The 17582-nt window shown below is 47.2% G+C and overlaps 1 protein-coding gene and 1 non-coding gene across 2 annotated transcripts; both read left to right on the top strand.

Annotated features, from left to right (window-relative positions):
* Positions 1-2334: 2334 nt before the first annotated feature.
* Positions 2335-4898, top strand: TCL1A (TCL1 family AKT coactivator A). Its single transcript, XM_047737103.1, has 2 exons — positions 2335-2477; positions 4650-4898. Exons 1-2 carry the CDS (start codon positions 2358-2360, stop codon positions 4896-4898), a joined length of 369 nt encoding a protein of 122 aa, XP_047593059.1. The 5' UTR covers positions 2335-2357.
* Positions 4899-13802: 8904 nt separating this feature from the next.
* Positions 13803-13906, top strand: LOC125105788 (U6 spliceosomal RNA). Its single transcript, XR_007129050.1, has one exon. It is a non-coding gene; the product is annotated as a U6 spliceosomal RNA (small nuclear RNA).
* Positions 13907-17582: the final 3676 nt, after the last annotated feature.

The raw sequence follows: 17582 nt of genomic DNA, 5'->3' as shown, positions 1-17582 counted from the left end.
GGCTTTCATATCCAGAACCACTCTGCCCCAAATCATTCTTATCCTCCCACTAGAAAACTTTATCAGAAGATCAGGGACTGTTGAGTTAGAATAGGCTTCGAGGGCACATAATGGGGCCCATTCATTACACAAGTGGGCCAATGAGGCCAAGATAGCAAAGGATTTGCCATGTTCACGGATGATAGAGGCAGAGTTGAAACTGGATCCAAAGCCAGAACATGAAAGCATCAGTTAAGGACTCTATATTAAAAAAAAAAAAAAAAAAAGAACAAAAGAAGTGCTTTATGTTACTTTTTAAATGAAACACCACTTGGTTATCCTCGGAGAGCTTGTAGACAAATAAAGGAGTCAGAAAGTTGTCCAAAGGTAGGCCCGCTGACCTTCAAGCCCTAAGATGGGGCAGGTAACATGCTGGAGAGACTAGCCTGTCCCTGAAGCCACACAGGAGCTCTTCCTTTTTTAGGGATTTCCATAAAGAAGGCTCAAGTGTCCCCCGGAAGCTGTCCCATGAACTCCTCAGTCATCTTATGCCACTTTCATGCTTTGAAACCCCTTCTCAAATGATTTTCTCAATCCTACACAAGAATAACGTACACTCTTGCTTAATATTAAGAAACCCTCGGAAGATGCGGAAGGCATGTATTTTTCTTTGAACGGGGGTCAGCGGTGTAAGGATCATATATATTCCCAGAACATTCAGAAGCATACCCAGCCGAGGGAGTCTGATTCTTGCTGCATTATTTGTTCCTTTTGTGGCCTCTTCGAAAAGCAGAAGGAGCAGAAATGAAATGGACATTTCAGCAGCATTCTGGGTCCTGGAACCATTGATGTGACTGGGTCAGTGGCCACACTGGCTCACAGGTGTCTCCTTCCCTCATCACACTGTTTAAGCTGGATCTGTCATCATTTTTTACCTCAAAGCTCAGGGCTGGGCTGACACTTCCCCAGCAGTCATATTACCATATTATCTTGCTCCCAGAGGTTATCTGGGTCTGGAATTAAGAACCATCCACAGGGAAATCAGCCTGAATGCCACAAGTCTGAAAATTAAATACTACCATCACCAGGGGCTGCCCTGGGAAGGAGGTTGGCTGGGCTCACGTCTGCCTCCTCCACTCCCGACTTGGCTTGGCTTTTGTCTTCTATTTTGTGTTCCTGGTAAATCCCATTATATCTGTATTACCGTAGGCCACCTCAGCGCTTTCTTGGGAATTAGGTGGTATGGATAGGCAGAGAAGCAAATACAGACCTTTGCTGTCAGGGGATCCGGGTTAAGCTCATTTTCACTTTTGTGATCTGGCAAAAAATCACCAGGTATTTTCTTAGTGCCTGGTCGGAGAGACAGGAAAAAGCTGGAAGGGGAAACCCCAAGCTGCTGCCAATGGTGATGTTTGAGCAAGGAGGAGGGAGCTCGGTGTACATGTTTCTCATTGTACTTTATTTTCTTAATTGCCTTAATGGGCATGTGGTGTACTACAAAATGAAGTGAAATTGTTTTCCTTATTTGCTGTAATTTACAGAGAGTGGGTTTGATCATATAATCCAGGGACTTCGCAATCCCATTGATCTTGGGGTGGAGAGAAGGGATTCTTTTCAAGCATTCATTTTGAAGGATGTGTTCACCAATGAATTCAAAGCCTATAAAAGGAAAAACCCATGTTTCTTCACCACCGGGTTTCACAATAGCCATTAGATGACCACACCATCATCAAAGCCGTGGGAAATGGAGGGGGGGGGGGTTGCTGGAGCTCCAAGAGCTGCACTTGGCCGAGGAAATTGATTCTCACACCCCATGCACACGGGCTGAAGGTGATGCCCCGAACCTGGGAAAGACCAGGCTTGGTTCAGGCTCGCTTGGTTCTCTTCTGGTCCCAGAAGACGGAGAGGGGGTCCTCATTGTGGGTTGCCTGGCATCGACTGTGAGTTCCCAGCAGAGGCCTGGTGTCCCGGTCTGGGGTGTGTGTGACGTGACCAGCCGCACATAGTGGCTGACTCGGAGAGTGGGGTCTGGGCGTCCCAGCGAGTGGAGGACGCTGGCACCTCCCCGCAGAGGAAAGGCCAAAGGCCAAAGGCTGCCTCCCCAGCAGTGGGGAGTGGGAGCCGGCTGGGTGGCTGGGGGCCAGGCTGGAGAAAGCCACGAGGCTATGGGGCCAGGGCTGCTCTCCTAGATGCCGCCTGGGTCCCAGCGCGGAAGACCAGCCGCTGATCAGATCCTGCCTCGCGCCCGCCCTCCTCCCGCCCCGCCGCCGGGGGGCGCCCGCGCGCGTCCCGCTATAAAGCGTCGAGGACCGGCGTCCCGCGCGCCAGTGATTGGGTTTCAGAGGCTCGGCTGCGGTGGCTGCGCGGCCCGGGGCGCCATGGGCGAGCTCCCCTTCTTCAGGGCGCACACAGCCTTGCACCCGGACCACCTGTGGATCTGGGAGAGGTCCGTGTACGTGGACGAGAACCAGCGCACCTGGCTGCCCATTACCATCGAGGTACGGCGTCCCCGGGGGCGGGCCGGGCGGGCGGCGTGGGCGTCCGCGGCTGCCAAGTGGGGGGACCTGCCGCGGACTTCGGGGGGTCGGGCCGCCGCTGGGCCTCGCGGGAGCACACTTCACCGGGGACGCGGTGGTGGGGTACCAGCCCGGTTAAGAACAAGATGAAGTTTGCCCCGGGAGGACATGTAGGTCCTAAACAGCAACCAGCGGAGTTACCGGTAGTGACCGTGTCCCTGTTTCACAGGTGGGAGGACGGTCACAGCCCGCAGACCTGCCCAGAGTCGTCCTGCTGGCGGGGCATAGGCTCGGAGTGCCGGGCTCTTCACCCCATGTTTGCTGGTGTTGAATTTCCTTTCTAAGTATCCGTCTATGTCCTTTTAAACATCGAGTTTAATATATACTTTATAAAGTCAGGTATCCGAAAAGAATTATGTGAATATCTTTTTAAACAACTCTGATTGGCGAATATCTTCTAAACATGACACCGGAACCCCAAAGCAGTGTGTTTCACTTAAACATAAATTATACACGAAACATAACCCCCTAGGGCTGTGGGGCCGGATTCGCCCCCATGTAATTGAAAGGACCTGTGTTCTTCATATGTAAAGGTTACCTTAAATCAATAAGAAAAAAGATGAACAAGCAGACCGAAAGTGGTTGAAAGATACAGAAAACCATGTAGGAACGCAGCAAGAATGGCGATTTCCACTTACATCTCCCAGGACGATCTGAATTCTTTCTTAACAATTCCACTGTATTTCATAGATGGAAAATTTAAAAAATAATTTCCACTCCGGAAAAAACATTTATTGAACCAGCACGAGGGCCTAGTCTATATACCTAGCACGATTCTAGGCTGTGAGAGTTTGCAGTGAATGTGATAAAATCCTATTACTGGTGAGCTGATACTTGGGGTGGGGCGGGGGAGGGGGGGTGGGATAAAATAATTGAGGCTGCTGGTAAGTTGTGCAGAATGAGAGGCAGTAATGAGTGGGCTGGGGTCTGTAGGCCAGACCCCTCAAGAGTATTAATTTGTACTTGCGTGTCGTGCTTTCGCCCATCACTTTGTTTGAAACCGTTATGAATCTCCCTTTTAGATGGGCATGCTTCCTGCGTGTCTCATAGAGTTGGATTTTGCTGAAATGTGTCCCTGTAACATTTATTCGTGCAAGAGACCTGTCTCCGAGAAGGGTGTGAGCCCTGTGTAGATGTAGGGGAGAATGTTCCAGGCAGAGGACCGCAGATGCAAGAGATGACTGGGGACGAGGTGTGTCCCCAAAAGGCGAGGGGACCTTTGTGGCTTTGTGGTGGAGGGCGAAGGACAGACGGGAGATGAGGGAGACAGGAGCCCGCGTTAGTGGGGCTGTGGACCATGGTAAAGATTTCAGTCCTGCTGACGGCCGTGAGAAGCCCCTGGAGGGTGTCGGGCAGGGGAGTGATGGGATTTTTAGATGTACACCCTTTGCTGCTGTGCCGAGAGCTGATGCGGGGCACATGCGGGGCACGTGACGAGGAAAGTGGCCAGTTAGCTTGTTGCAGGAGAGGAGCGGTGGTGGTAATGGGGAAAAGTAGTCTCTCACCTGATCGTGTTCCAGTGCGGCTCTTCGGGGGCGCCTGGCTGGCTCCGTCAGTGGGGCATGCGACTCTTGCTCTTGGGGTTATGGGTTCAAGCCCCACGTTGGGTGTAGAGATTACTTTAAAAAAAGTTAAATAAATCAATAAACCTTGGGGTTGTGAGTTCAAGCCCCACATTGGTTATAGAGAGTACTTTAAAAAAAAAAAGTTAAATAAGTAAATTAATTAAAATAAAATAAAGGGGGCTATAGGACAGAATAAAGAAAAATCAAAGAAAACCCCAAAGCAGCTGACGTCAGCACCAAACCACAGCTAAGGAAGCATAAGAACAAGCTTGAAGCCCGTCGGGAAGCAGCGGGCCCAGTGTGGCCCTGTCTGGGTGTCTAGACACCTGTGAGTGCCCGTCATCCTGCCCCACCAGCATCCCTGAGAGGGCCGCCGTGCAAGGCTTAAGGGGGGACGCGTTGCTGGGGTGGCTGATCCCCAGCATTTCAGATGTTGGACGGGCTGGGGGAGGGCAGGAAGGACTCGGGGGCTTTGTATGCTGCGGATCCTGAGCCCTGAAGGCGTGCCCTGGTCTTCCCTTCCCTGCAGACGGAGAGTAGCCTCCAGGTCCTCATGCGTCAGGAGAACGTGTCCCTGGGGGAGGCCGTGTGCCCCAGCCTGCTGGCCCCATGCCCTCTGCCTTCCATGTGGCAGCTCTACCCGGGAAGAAGATACCGAGGCTCAGACTCGAGTTTCTGGCGCATAGTGTACCACATCGAGGCAAGTGTGTCCTTCTCCTGGGAGCTGTTGGTCCTCCTGGGTGGCCTTGCCCTGCCACCCCCCAGGTCTGGCCGCTGAGCTGCATCCATTTCCCTATCTCTGCACCAAAGCAAAACAAGGGAAGGAGTTTGTACTGCAGGTTCTTAACGGACTGCATTAGAGAGGTCAGAAGGGACAGCCCGGGCCCCTCTGAGGTCTGACGGAACCCCCCCTTAGCCCAGGGTGGGGGGGCCTCTCTGCTGGGCAGGAGCCAGGGATGGAAGGACAGAAGGAGACTTCCTCCAGCCCCGGCCTCTTACCCCCTCTCTCGTGCAGTTCAGTGGCAAGGAGGACATGCTCCTGGAGCAGCTGCCAGACCCAGAGGGTGAGTGACCAGGTGAGTACATTTGGGGCCCAGCACCTGTCTGTCCAGAGTACTAGGGCAGGAAGAAGGAACGCCCTTCTCCCATGAAGTCAGTGTTGACTTCAGCCCAGATGGCACTGCCCTCTGAGGGTCTCAGGGTCTGGGGATCCAAGCCCTCCCTTTAACACCTTGGGGGCTAATAATTTGGAGGGGAGCCCCCTTCTAGTAGGGGCGCACATCTGTACAGTGCAGCCTATGGGCACTGCCACTCAATCAGCACCTCAACTGAGCTAGAAATGATTTTGTTTCCTGGATTACAAAAATGAGCTTCCAGGAAGCATGGTGACTTGTGCAGGTCACAAAGCAGGTTCCAGACCCCGGTGTTCTGACCCCAGGCGACTCACTCTGTTTCTAATCTGCCCTGGCTCCAATGCAAGGCCCAGCTGGAGGGGGGGGGGGGGCGCCGCCACAGTAATCCCTTCCAACCACCCCCCCCCAGACTCAACCCAGCAGCTCTGCTGCTGCCCATCCTCCAGCCCCACCCCACGCCTCTGCCCCATCCTTCGCTTTGCCTTTGACTCTGTCTTCTCTTGTCCTTCTCTTGGCCTCTGGGCCCAGGTGGCACAGCTTCTGTCTCCTCCTGTCCCCGGAGTCCGAGTGCTGCTGGCCTTTGTGGGGATGTTCATGCTTGTGATCACCTGCGTTTACCGGGCCTGCGTCTTCTGTGCTGCCGCTCCCCAGTCCGGGAGGGAGCAAGGGGCCAAGGACAGCCCTCCCCAGGGGCTGCAGGGCCTGCCTGCGGCCCGCTCGCCCTCCCCCAGCAGACTGGTACTGGCTTTGTCCAGCTGCCCCAGCGCTAGCTGCCGTATGGTTGTCTCTGTCCCCTGATGGTGTTCGGCCTCTGTCTCTGTTCTGCGGCTCAGTAACTAGTGTCCTGCACTGCGGCCCGTGCCTGCTTCTCACTCTGTTCCCTCAGCTCCGTGTGCCTCTGGCTGGAAGGGAATGGGACCCATGCACTTGAGCCGGGGCCACGCCTTGGCACCCCCGAACCAGCTGTGGCACGTGGCACGTGTCTGCACTTGACCGTATCCCGCTGCCCAGGTAGGCTGTGATAGAGTTCACAGGAAGGCCCAAGAGGAGCCCGGATCCATGCGCAGGACAGACGAGCCCCCGCTCCACAGTCCACAGCTCGCGACCCAGCGGGAGGCCAAGCGAGCACTGCAGACGCCCCCAGGTGGCCCATACGAAGAGGGACACATGTTGGAGGGGCTCCTTCTTTTGAACAGTGCCCATACACCTTGGTATTATGAAGTTATATGTGATGTGAACACTGTGATGTTGATTGATTAAATGTAAAACAGTTCATCTGCCTCTGTGCTTGAACTGGTTTCTGTCCGTGACCTGGATTCCAGTGGGGAGAAGCAGGAACAGGCAGTCCGTCACCAAATTAGAAATGTGGAAAGGGAAAGAATACTGACGATGGTAGTGTATTTTACTTGGGTCAGAAGGCTGGAAATCTATCCCCTCTCCTTCCCTCCCTCCCTCCTTCCTTTTCTTCCCTCCTTTTTTTTTTTCCTTGCATGTGATCCAAATACTCAGAACACCAGTGTTCTTGGAGTTGTGATTTGAGAACCGTTGGAGTCCATGACCTCAAAGTCTTTGTCAGCAACTCCTCGTGTTCCAAGTCCCTCTGTGTGGTCCTCCTCCCTGCGGTGGCAGTCACCAGGCACTGTCCTTAATGCCTCGTTCCAGTGCCCACAGGAGTCCCCGTCCCCACCTGCAACTGTCCCCAGCTATCGAAACCTCAGCCAGAGTCCCTCCCCTGACCTGCAGTCACAGCCCAGCCCACCCTGCACTCTGCCCCCCCCCCACTTCCTTCCCAAGATGAGCTGCCCCTCCCTGCACCTGAGCGAGTCAGCAGGGCCTCGGGTACTACCAGGGGACAGCTTCCGGGAGACGGGATCCATCCTGTGTGGCACGCTGGTCCTCGCTACTTGGGTGTGACCGCAGTCGTGGCTTACTCATCACAGAGAGACATGGGGGGAATGATACACTTATTGCTAAGTATCTAATAAGAGAATTCTCTAAGAAAAGTAGCGCTTCTCCTATTTTATATTTCCTGCCCGGACAGAGACATGGGGCCCCACATGTGACAGGGTCTGTGTCTCTTCTCATTTTAACCCCATTGCCTTGCACAGGGCTTGCCAGTGTAAGAGACCCTTCTCGGTAGGGCATCAGGACTTCAGAACCAGAGAAATGTCAGAAATCTGCCATTTGCCTTATATTAGGAACTGGCCCAGGAAGAGGAAGATTTCTTGTTTTGGGCGGTGTCCCAGCCCCCACATTCATATGTTGATGCCCTAACCTCCAGGCTCCAGGCGGGGCCTTTGGGAAGTGGTTTGGGTTAGCTGGGGTCTTGAGGGTGGGACCCTGGGATGGGATTAGTGCCCTGATAAGAGGAGGATGGAGAGAGCACTCTCCAGGGCATGCCTCCAGGCAAGGCCAAGTGACCACACGAGAAGAAGGCAGTGGCAGTCTAGAGGCCAGGAAGAAGCTCCTGACCAGACGCCTGGTGTGCTTGCACCTTGATGTTGGACGTCCCAGCCTCCAGAACCTTCAGAAATAAATGTTGTTTAAGCCACTGAGTGTCTGGTATTTTGTTCCCACAGCCCAAGCAGACAGACCGTTCATGTTGCAAATGCTTGCCTGGAAAGGGTATGCCCAGCACCGAGAACTCTGCTGTGTGTTCCAGGGACGGCAGTGGCCAGAGCCCAGGTCCTGTTCTCACACAGCTCCCGTTCTGGAAGAAGCCCAGAGAGCAGCTTGGGGTGTGCACCGTCCTGCAGAGGAGACAGAACAGGGTCATCGTGGGTGAGTTAGGTTGGATGGGGAAGAAATTCCCGTCTCTCGAGGTGGCCTCAAGATTGGACCTCGAAAACGAGAGCGAGCTAGATTCTTAAAGCAGGGAAGAGAGTCCCAGGGAGAGGAAGGGGCGCGCACGCACAGTGAATGTTTAATTTGCTGTGGAAATTAGAAATGGCAAAAAGATTTCTGCCCATTGAAAGAAAGGCCGTTTTATATGAGTAAGTGGCCCCAGTGAATTAACTGTAAATACGACGCAGAATCTCCGTGTTCCACAGCAAGAGAGTGGGCTGTGGTGGCAACAGCTGGGGGGACGGTGATGCTGGCACTCAGGCGGGGAGGAGACTTGGGCAAAGGGGAAGTAGCAGAGTTCAAGTTTAGCCGTGGTGGTGAGTTCCAGAGGCCTGGGATTCCTTTAGCTGGAGGATGGGCTGTTGGTCACAGGGTCCAGAACACAGGTCAGACAGAAACAATAAATGTAGGAGGCATTAAAAAAATACACATGATCATTAAAGCCAGGGCCCGACTGAGGTCACTTAGGCAGAGGTGGGGGTGTCTTTGGAAGCAAGAAAAGAACGTGTTTTAAGAAGGGGACAGCGGAAACTATGGAAAGAGCCTAGATGTCCATCAACAGATGAATGGATAAAGAAGAAGTGGTGTATATACAGTGGAATACTATGCAGCCATCAAAAGAAATGAAATCTTGACATTTGCGATGACGTGGATGGAACTAGGGGTGTTATGCTTAGTGAAATAAGTCAATCAGAGAAAGACAATTACATAATCTCACTGATATGAAGAATTTGAGAGGCAGCATGGAGGGTTTGGGGGGTAGGAAAAGAATAAATGAAACGATGGGATTGGGAGGGAGACAAACCATGAGAGACTCTTAATCTCACAAAACTGAGGGTTGCCAGGGGGAGGGAGGTAGGTAGGTAGAGGGTGGTTGGGTTATGGACATTGGGGAAGGTATGTGCTATGGTGAGTGCTGTGAAGTGTGTAAACCTGGCAATTCACAGACCTCTACCCCTGGGCTAATAATACATTATATGTTTATAAAAAAATTTAAAAATTTAAAAAGAGGACAGCAGAACACATAGTGTTAGGGCTGAGTAAAGAGTAGTGACCGAGCTTGGGATCTGGTCACCTGGACATAGACAGTGATGTCGTCAGGGAAAGTTCCAATGCCGAGACAGGTAGGTGTCGAGAGAAGGGGAGGGAAGGAGGGATGACCTCACTCGGAGCTTCGTTGGGGGGCTCGGAGAAGCCTGGCTTTCCAGGTGGGTTGAGTTGGGGGTAATGAGCCTGGCTGGGTATGTGCCCACAAGGGGGCAAACCGGTGAGGTAGAACAGGGGAGGGGAGGGGGTACAGTCAGAGGAACAACATTCCTGAAGCTAAGATGAACCCAGGGTGCAAACATATGTCTGTTCGGACGCAGCCGCCCCTGTGGTTTTCAACAATGTGCCCGTCCTGCTGCTCCCCCCCTTACAGAATGGGGGTCTGTTGACTGCTTGTTTGCTTGTTTTGCTGAAGTATTTTAAATATTGGAGGATTTCACCCACAAGCATCTTCTTACATACTTTATAGATGAGACTTTACTCCTGAGAACCACCACGCCATTATCACACCTGCCAAAATTAACTAGTTCCTTCGTACCCTCCCATACCCAGACGGTTTTCAGATGTCCTCACCGATCTCCAGGGTCTTCCCACAGTTGTTTAAATCAACGTACAGAGAGCGTGTGGTTGACGTGTCTCAGGTCTCTTACAATCTGTGCAGGTAAGACCTTCTGGACTTGGTTCATGGCCTCCCAGAATATCTTTTCCATGCTTCTCCTCCTCCTGTTTCCTGTAAACCCGCAGTTAAACTGAGAGACTTGGTGAGACTCGGTTTTCATTCCTTGGGCACGAATCCTCTGTAGGTGGGACCGTGTGTACTGCTCCCGGCATTGGATCGGGGAGCACACATGTAGGTCACCCCACTCTGAGTGGCGGTGAGGGTGATCTTGTCACCCTCCCATCCATCCTGGAGTCCCCCCCCGCCCCCCGCCCAACCTGTCCTTTCTGCACCATCTCCTCTTTGTCTCTCTCCTTTTGTCATCTTTAACAGGATGTTGCCTAAAGGGCTGTACCTGTACCCACGTGTCCCTAAAATGGCTATTTTTGTTTCCTGTATGTCAGTTGTATAGTCTGCTACATTACTAAATTATCTCATTATTTGTAGTAGTTTTAATTTTAGTCTTTGGGTATTCCAGCTGGATAACGATAATACCTGCAAAGGGAGGTATTGTTACCTGTTCCTTTCTAATTCTTGGTTGGAACCCCTTTCTCTTGTAGAATTGCAGCGCTCTGGTAAGTAGTGGGAGTGCTGGGTGTTCTTTTGTTTTCTTAATTTTATAGGAAAGCTCTAGAGTTTCCCCAGTAAGCATGATCCTGGCTTTGGAGCTGAAATATTTGTATTTTATCATGTTAAGTATCTTTCAGTTTCTTTTTCTGAATTTTAACTGGAATGGGTATTGGGTTTTGTTACATGCCTTTTTCATATCTAAGGAGGTGATCATGTGATGCTTTCCATGAACTCTAATAATACCATATTAATATTAGGTTATTGACTCTTGCATTCCTGGAATAAACCCCATGTGGTCATGATGTATAAGGTGTGATGGTGGATCTCTTTGCTGACATTTTATTTAACATTTTTGCATTGTAGTAGTGGAAGTGATCTGAAGTTTTTTCTCCTTCCTCCCCAGCTTTTGTTAAGTTTTGGCATCAAAGTTATGCTCACTTTATAAAAATAATTCGGAGACTTTACTTGTGTTATATCCTATAATAGTGTAAGTTACATTAGAATTTTTTTTAAGCTTGGTAGAATTCCTTTATGAACCCATTCAAGCCTGGTCCCTCTTTAGAAAGAGCACTTGTACAGTTTTCTGTTTCTGTGAAAATTGGTCTGTTTAAGTTTCCTCTCTATTGGGGTCGATTTAAGTTAAATCAGTTTTCCTAGGAAGGCATAAATTTCCTCTAGGTTTTACCTTTTATTTTCAGAGTTATTCAAAATAGTCTCATGACTTTTCATATTCTCACTGGGTGATTATTGCCCTTTGTCATTTCTTATTTCGTCTTTTTTGTGTGTTTTATCCCACTTCATAAGATTAAGCTTGTCTATTTTAAAGATTTTATTTATTTATTTGAGAAAGAGAGAGAGAGCACGAGATGGGGGAGGGTCCGATGCGAAACTCGATCCTGAGACTCTGGGACCTGAACCAAAGGCAGATAACTTAACCGACTGAGCCACCCAGGTGCCCAGGTTCATCTATTTTATTTCCCAAAGAACCAACTTTTTGATTCATTTATTAATTCTATTTTTTTTTTTTGGTTTTCTATCTCATTGATGTCTAGTTTTTTTTTTTTTTTTTCATTCTCCATTTCTGAACTTTTTTGTTTTCCTTTTCCCTTTTTCTAGCTATTTTAATTGGGTATTTATTTCCTGTTTAAAATTTCTACGTAGATATATAGCAATTTTCTTTAAATTAATTGACATACCATACAATTCACATATTTCAGGTGTGCAAGTCACTTATTTTTTGCATATTCACAGGCTTGTACCACCATCACCATGATTAAATTTAGAACGTTTTCATTACCTCAACAAGATACCCTGCAATGACTAGCAGTTCCTCCATAATGCCCCCAAATTTCTTCGCACCAGGCAATCACTAATTTCCTTTCTACCTGGTTCTTTCATAGAAATGGGATCCTACACTACGTGGGCGTCTGTGACTGGACTCCTTGGCATAGTGTTTTCAAAGTTCATACATGTTCTAGCATGTATCAGTAGCTCATTCCATTTTATGACTGAAGAATACTCCATCGTATGAATATTCCACATTTAATAAGTTCATGGACATTTCCACTTTTTCCTTGTTATAAATAATGCAGCTATGAACATTCATGTGTAAGTTTTTGGGTGGATGTGTGTTTTTATTTCTTTTGGTTATATACCTGGGAGCGGAATTGCTAGGCCACATGGTAACTGGTTTTTGACTTTTTGAGGAGTTGCCAGATTGTTTTCCAAAATGGCAGCACATTCCCACCAGAGTTCCAATTTTTCTACATTCTTGTCAATGCTTTTTGTTATGTGGCTCTTGGATTCTGCCATCTAGTCAATGTAAAATGGCATCTCATTGTGGTGTTGCTTTCTATTTCCCTGATGGCTAATGTCAAATTGTCAAATGATGGCTAATTGTCAAAAATCAATACATTTTCATGTGCCTTTTGGCTATTTGTGTATCTTCTTTAGAGAAATGCCTGTTAATATCAACTGCCTATTTTTTTTTTAATATTTTATTTATTTATTTGAGAGAGAGAGAGAGAGAGACAGTGAGAGAGAGCATGAGCGAGGAGAAGGTCAGAGGGAGAAGCAGACTCCCCGTGGAGCTGGGAGCCTGATGCGGGACTCGATCCCGGGACTCCAGGATCATGACCTGAGCCAAAGGCAGTCGCTTAACCAACTGAGCCACCCAGGCGCCCTCAACTGCCTATTTTTTACTGAGGCATAATTGACGTATAACATTATATTTCAGGTGTATGACATAATAATTGAGTATTTGTATATGTTGCCAGATGTCATCAATAAGTCTGGTTACCATCCATCACCATACATAGTTAGGAAATTTCTTTCTTATGATGAAAACCTCTAAGGTTACTTTATTAGCAGCTTTCAAATATGTAATATTAACTATAGCTACCATGTTATACATTTTTATTACTGAGTTATAAGAATTCTTTATATATTTGGATCAACTGCCTTATCAAATGTAATTTACAGATATTTTGTCCTAATCTGTGTGTTGTCTTCTCTTTTTTGATGGTATCCTTGAAACACAAAACTTTCCTAATGTTGATGAATTCTAATTCATTTTTTCTTTTATCACCTGTGTTTTTAATATTATATCTAAGAAAGCTGTGCCTAACACACATTCATGAATGTTTGCTCTACATTTTCTTCTCAGAGTTTTATGGTTTAAACTCTTTTTTTTGAAGATTTTATTTATTTGACAGAGAGGACACAGCAGGTAGAGTAGGAGAGGGAAAAGCAGGCTCCCCCTGAGCAGGGAGCCTGACACAGACTTGATCCCAGGACCCTGGAATCCCAGCCCAGGCCAAAGGCAGACACTTAACCGTCTGAGCCACCCAGCTGTCCCTATCGTTTAAACTCTTGCATTAAAGTCTGTGGTCAGTTTGAGTTAATTCTTTATGGTACAAGGTAGGGATCCATGTGTAAAGCTAGTTGCCTCAGTGTCATTTGTTGGGAAGACTATTTTCCCCCCAATTGAATTGTCTTGGCATTCTGGTCAAAAATCAATTGACTATAAAACTAAGGGTTAATTTTTGGATTCTCAGTTCTCTTTCGTTGATCGTGTCCTTCTGTCAATACTGCACTCTCCTGATTACTGTATCTTTATGATAAATTTTGAAATTAGAAGTGTGAGTCCTCCTCCAATCTTGTTATTTTCCCAGATTGTTTTCATTATTCTGGGCCCCTTGAATTTCCATATGAATTTCAAGATCAGCTTGTCAGTTTCTGCAGTGAAGTCTGGGAGATTTGATAAGTGATTGTGTTGAATCTGTAGGTCAATAGGTAGAGAATTCCTATCTGTAATCTGCTCAGGCTGCGGTGACCAAACACCATAGATCAGATGTTTTGTTTCCATGGTTACCTTTATACTGCTATCTCAGGGTAGTATCTTTACTCCTTTTAAAAATGCTGTTGGTTTGTGGTCACTTTGGCAGCACATATACTAAAATTGGAGCAATACAGAGATTAGCATGACCCCTGAGCAAGGATCACACACAAATTTCTGAAGCAGTCCAGATTAAAAAAAAAAAATGCTATCAGTGGTAACATTATCCAAAGAACTTTCTATAATGATGAACATGTTCTTTATTTGTGTTCTCCAGTATGCTCGGTGCTATCTTCATATGAAATGAAATGTGAATTGTGGCCACTGTAATTGAGAAACTGAATTAAAAATTTTATTTAATGTTAATTAATGTACATTTAAATAGCCATATATAGCTGGTGGCTACCATGTTGGATGGTGTAGGTCTTTTTTAAATTCCTTACTATGAACAATATTGAAATTAGTAAATTCTTCTTTCCCTCTCCTCCTTCTCTCCAATGTATTTAATGTAGTATCTGTTTAGTGCTCAATGAAACCTTTAAGGCAACCAGCAGGCTTAACTCTCTATATAATTTTTCCCTTCTCTGCCCATTTCTGATAGCTGAATTACATCTTCGTTATCAGAGGGTATGACAAGTACAAAGTTTTTTTCACCCTAGCCCCACTACTCTTCATTCTATAGTTAAGTATATTCAGGGTCATAGTTCTTAGGAAAAGCTTCTCTAATCATTTCTTGATTGTCTGAAGCATATTAGTTAGTAGATTACTCGGGAAGGGCACACAGGAGCATTATCCCCTCATTCCCTCCACTTCATCACAGTTTGTAGCCCTTACACTTAAAGGTCACTTTGACCAAATTAAAAAAAAAAAAATGGCTTCCATTTTCTTTCTTGGGTATCTGTACTATGTTACTTCATTTCTTCCATTGCATTTTAGCATTAAAGTATTCTGTGAAGGTGTAATACCTTGTAAGTTACTTGGTCATTTTACCTTACGCCAAAAGGATTTCTATTCTGTGAAGTTAATATTTTAATAGAGTATGTCTTAGAGTTGTCCTTTCTGGTCCAGGCACAACATGTCCCCTTTAAACACAGTGACTCATGGTTCAAGTCAGTGTGTTTGTTTGCAGGAAAGTTTTTCTTTGATAGTTGCTTTTATTTGTTCCTCTCTACTGCCTTACTTTTACTTTCTTTTTGTTGGGGAAGGCGGGGAGTGGGGAGCAGAGGGTAGGGGGAGGACGGGGGAAGAAGGGTCTGTTATGCATGTGTTGGATTGTCTTTGCCTTTCTTCTGTACCCATCACTGTCTCTCAAATCCTTTTGATCTTTTTCTTCTACTAATTTTCTTTTTATATTTCCATTTTATATACTATACTATTTCCCTTTTTCCATCCCAATTACTCTGCTAGTTTTTGTAATTTGAGGAGACTGGAAAACCATGCCACTGTCACCATCTTGCCCTTATCCTTATTGTGTTTTAAAGTTGCTTTGTTAGTGTCATTGTGTTTTGCTCACAACTTTATTTATGAGGGGGAAATACCTTTAGAGGTATATTAATTCTAAAAGATTCTTCCTCGGGACGCCTGGGTGGCTCAGTTGGTTAAGCAGCTGCCTTCGGCTCAGGTCATGATCCCAGCATCCTGGGATCGAGTCCCACATCAGGCTCCTTGCTTGGCGGGGAGCCTGCTTCTCCCTCTGCCTCTGCCTGCCATTCTGTCTGCCTGTGCTTGCTCTCTCTCCCTCTCTCTCTGAAAAATAAATAATTAAAAAAAAAAAAAGATTCTTCCTCATCTTTTTATACCAGATGAGTTAACATAAACAGGTCCAGTGAAGTCATCGTCAGTGAGTGAGTCCTCCTGGTGTTGGCAAGTGAACATCCTGTGGCAAAAACCCTTACAAATTTAAGTGAGATATTTTCGAAGAAGATGCTCTCACAAATACTTTACCATAATGGCCGTTCATAGTTCTGAGGTCAAAAATCCATAGCCCTTGAAACTATTAAACTGAGCATTTCAATATGGAAGCTCTTTGCACAAACTCAGCTTTGGAAGCTGGTTCAGATGATGTGGTACTTACACAGCAGGTTCATTGGTTGAGATGCTGATGACCTGGGCCTCTGGGCTTGGAGGGCCAAAACAGCTGAAATTTAGGGAACTTTGCTGGTGTTGCTCTGACCCTTGGTATCTCCCCCACAACACTGGCCTCATCCACCAACCAAGGATACCAAGAAGCCATGTCCACTTCACTGCCTCTTTGGTTGGATTGTATTGGGTTAAACAGCTGAATGTCTCATTTCTGCTGATCCTCTAACCCTTGAGGGTCATGGACAACCACAGCAAACCTTCATCCTGGAAGACACATGCACATTTAGCTTGTCCTGTAGAAAAATCATAGACTTCACTCGTAATATGATAATTCCGTCTGGTTCATCAGGAAATCCCCTGCATTTGTGGAAATCTGTACATCAGTTCGGAGAACTCTATCCTTTTAGACAAGATTTAATTTAGCCTGACTCCCACCACCTCCATATCACCCTTCACTGTCTCTCCAGAGACTTCAGTGGGATCTCACACTTTGCCCCATCATCTCCCCTTACTTCAGAGCTGTACCATCTACTGATTTTGTTTGGTTTCTGGATGCCCTCCGATGCCTCTCATTCTGTTCCATACCCATCACTCCACATTACGCTGGGCATTGCTCAGATGCCTTCACTACAGGGCTGCAGGTGACAGATGTTGGGGGCCTGTTTGGAGTGAAGTATGGGGAGGTTTGTGAGTTTAACATTCAGACTAATGCCTTACAGCGGAATGTTAGACACTTGCTTCGAAAAAATCTCTTAGTGTTACAGCAGGATTCCCCCACTCCCCACTAAGCCCATCACCTCTCCTTCTGGGCTCCCCTCTCCCTCACAAACCTTTCCTTCCTTCATGTAGCTAATCCTTGAAAAATTAACATTCTTACTTTATTGCACAGAACAACTTGGTTCTGTTTGCCTGGGGCTAGCTTTTCAATGATTCAATGGCACATCACTGGGTTTTGCTAAATAAAAGACTATTCCAAGAAGGAACTCTGTGTTTCTCCTAGGAGCCAGAGCTGCTGCGGCCAATTACGGGTTCTTTCTTTTCTTTCTGTCTCCTTTCTTCCTAGCAGCCCCGCTCAGAGTGTTATAGTTGAGAAGGAAGAAGGGCAAGAGAGTGTGTATGGACAGCCGCCATAGAAGAACGCTTACTGAAAATCAGGTGGGATACGGATCTGCTGGGGGAAGTCCTAGGGTGCTCCAGGAGTGAGCAAAGGCCAGGAGAGGGGCCTGAGGCAGACCCAGGACTGAGAGCCAGCCAGCATGGCTAAGAAAGAACCATTCTGAGAACGTGCCCCTCCAGGAAGGATTATTACCACGATGCCTCTTTTATACAGATGAAAATAGCACCTTAGAGTCCACGCTTTTCTCCTAGTTAACAGAGCTGGTAAGCAGCCAGCGTGGAGCAAAGCAGGCCCCCGGCTCTGGTCTACCTCTTGGTCTCGGTGCTGCTGTTGTGCCCTCAGAAGACAGACACGCCCGGACAGAATGCCAGTCAGCCGCTTTCTTACTCTCAAACCCACAGTAAAGCGCTTCACTTCACAGAGGCTCCGTTGCCTTGATAAGATGGGTGCATGGAAACCTATTTCTTGATGCTGTTTTGAGCATTAAATCAGCCAGCAGATGTGAAGTCTAGCGAGTACTAGATTCAATAAAAATCAGCATTCCTTCTTTATGATATGCTATGTATTTATGGGAAGGATCATTACCAGAGTTCTTAAGGGGAAAAAAGATCAAAAACTTCCTAAGATTATTTTACTTTATAAAGAGTCATAAAAAGCATTGAGGGACAAACCAG

Source organism: Lutra lutra, chromosome 7, assembly GCF_902655055.1.
Source record: "Lutra lutra chromosome 7, mLutLut1.2, whole genome shotgun sequence".
NCBI lineage: Eukaryota > Metazoa > Chordata > Mammalia > Carnivora > Mustelidae > Lutra > Lutra lutra.
Note: the sequence above shows the minus strand (reverse complement) of the source record. Positions and strands in the feature narration are given on the sequence as shown.

Excerpts from the sequence above, each read along its gene's own strand:
- TCL1A (XM_047737103.1), top strand. The coding sequence starts at position 2,358 with ATGGGCGAGCTCCCCTTCTTCAGGGCGCACACAGCCTTGCACCCGGAC. Across the intron at positions 2,478-4,649 it reads GGCTGCCCATTACCATCGAG|ACGGAGAGTAGCCTCCAGGT; the intron begins GTACGGCGTCCC and ends CCTTCCCTGCAG.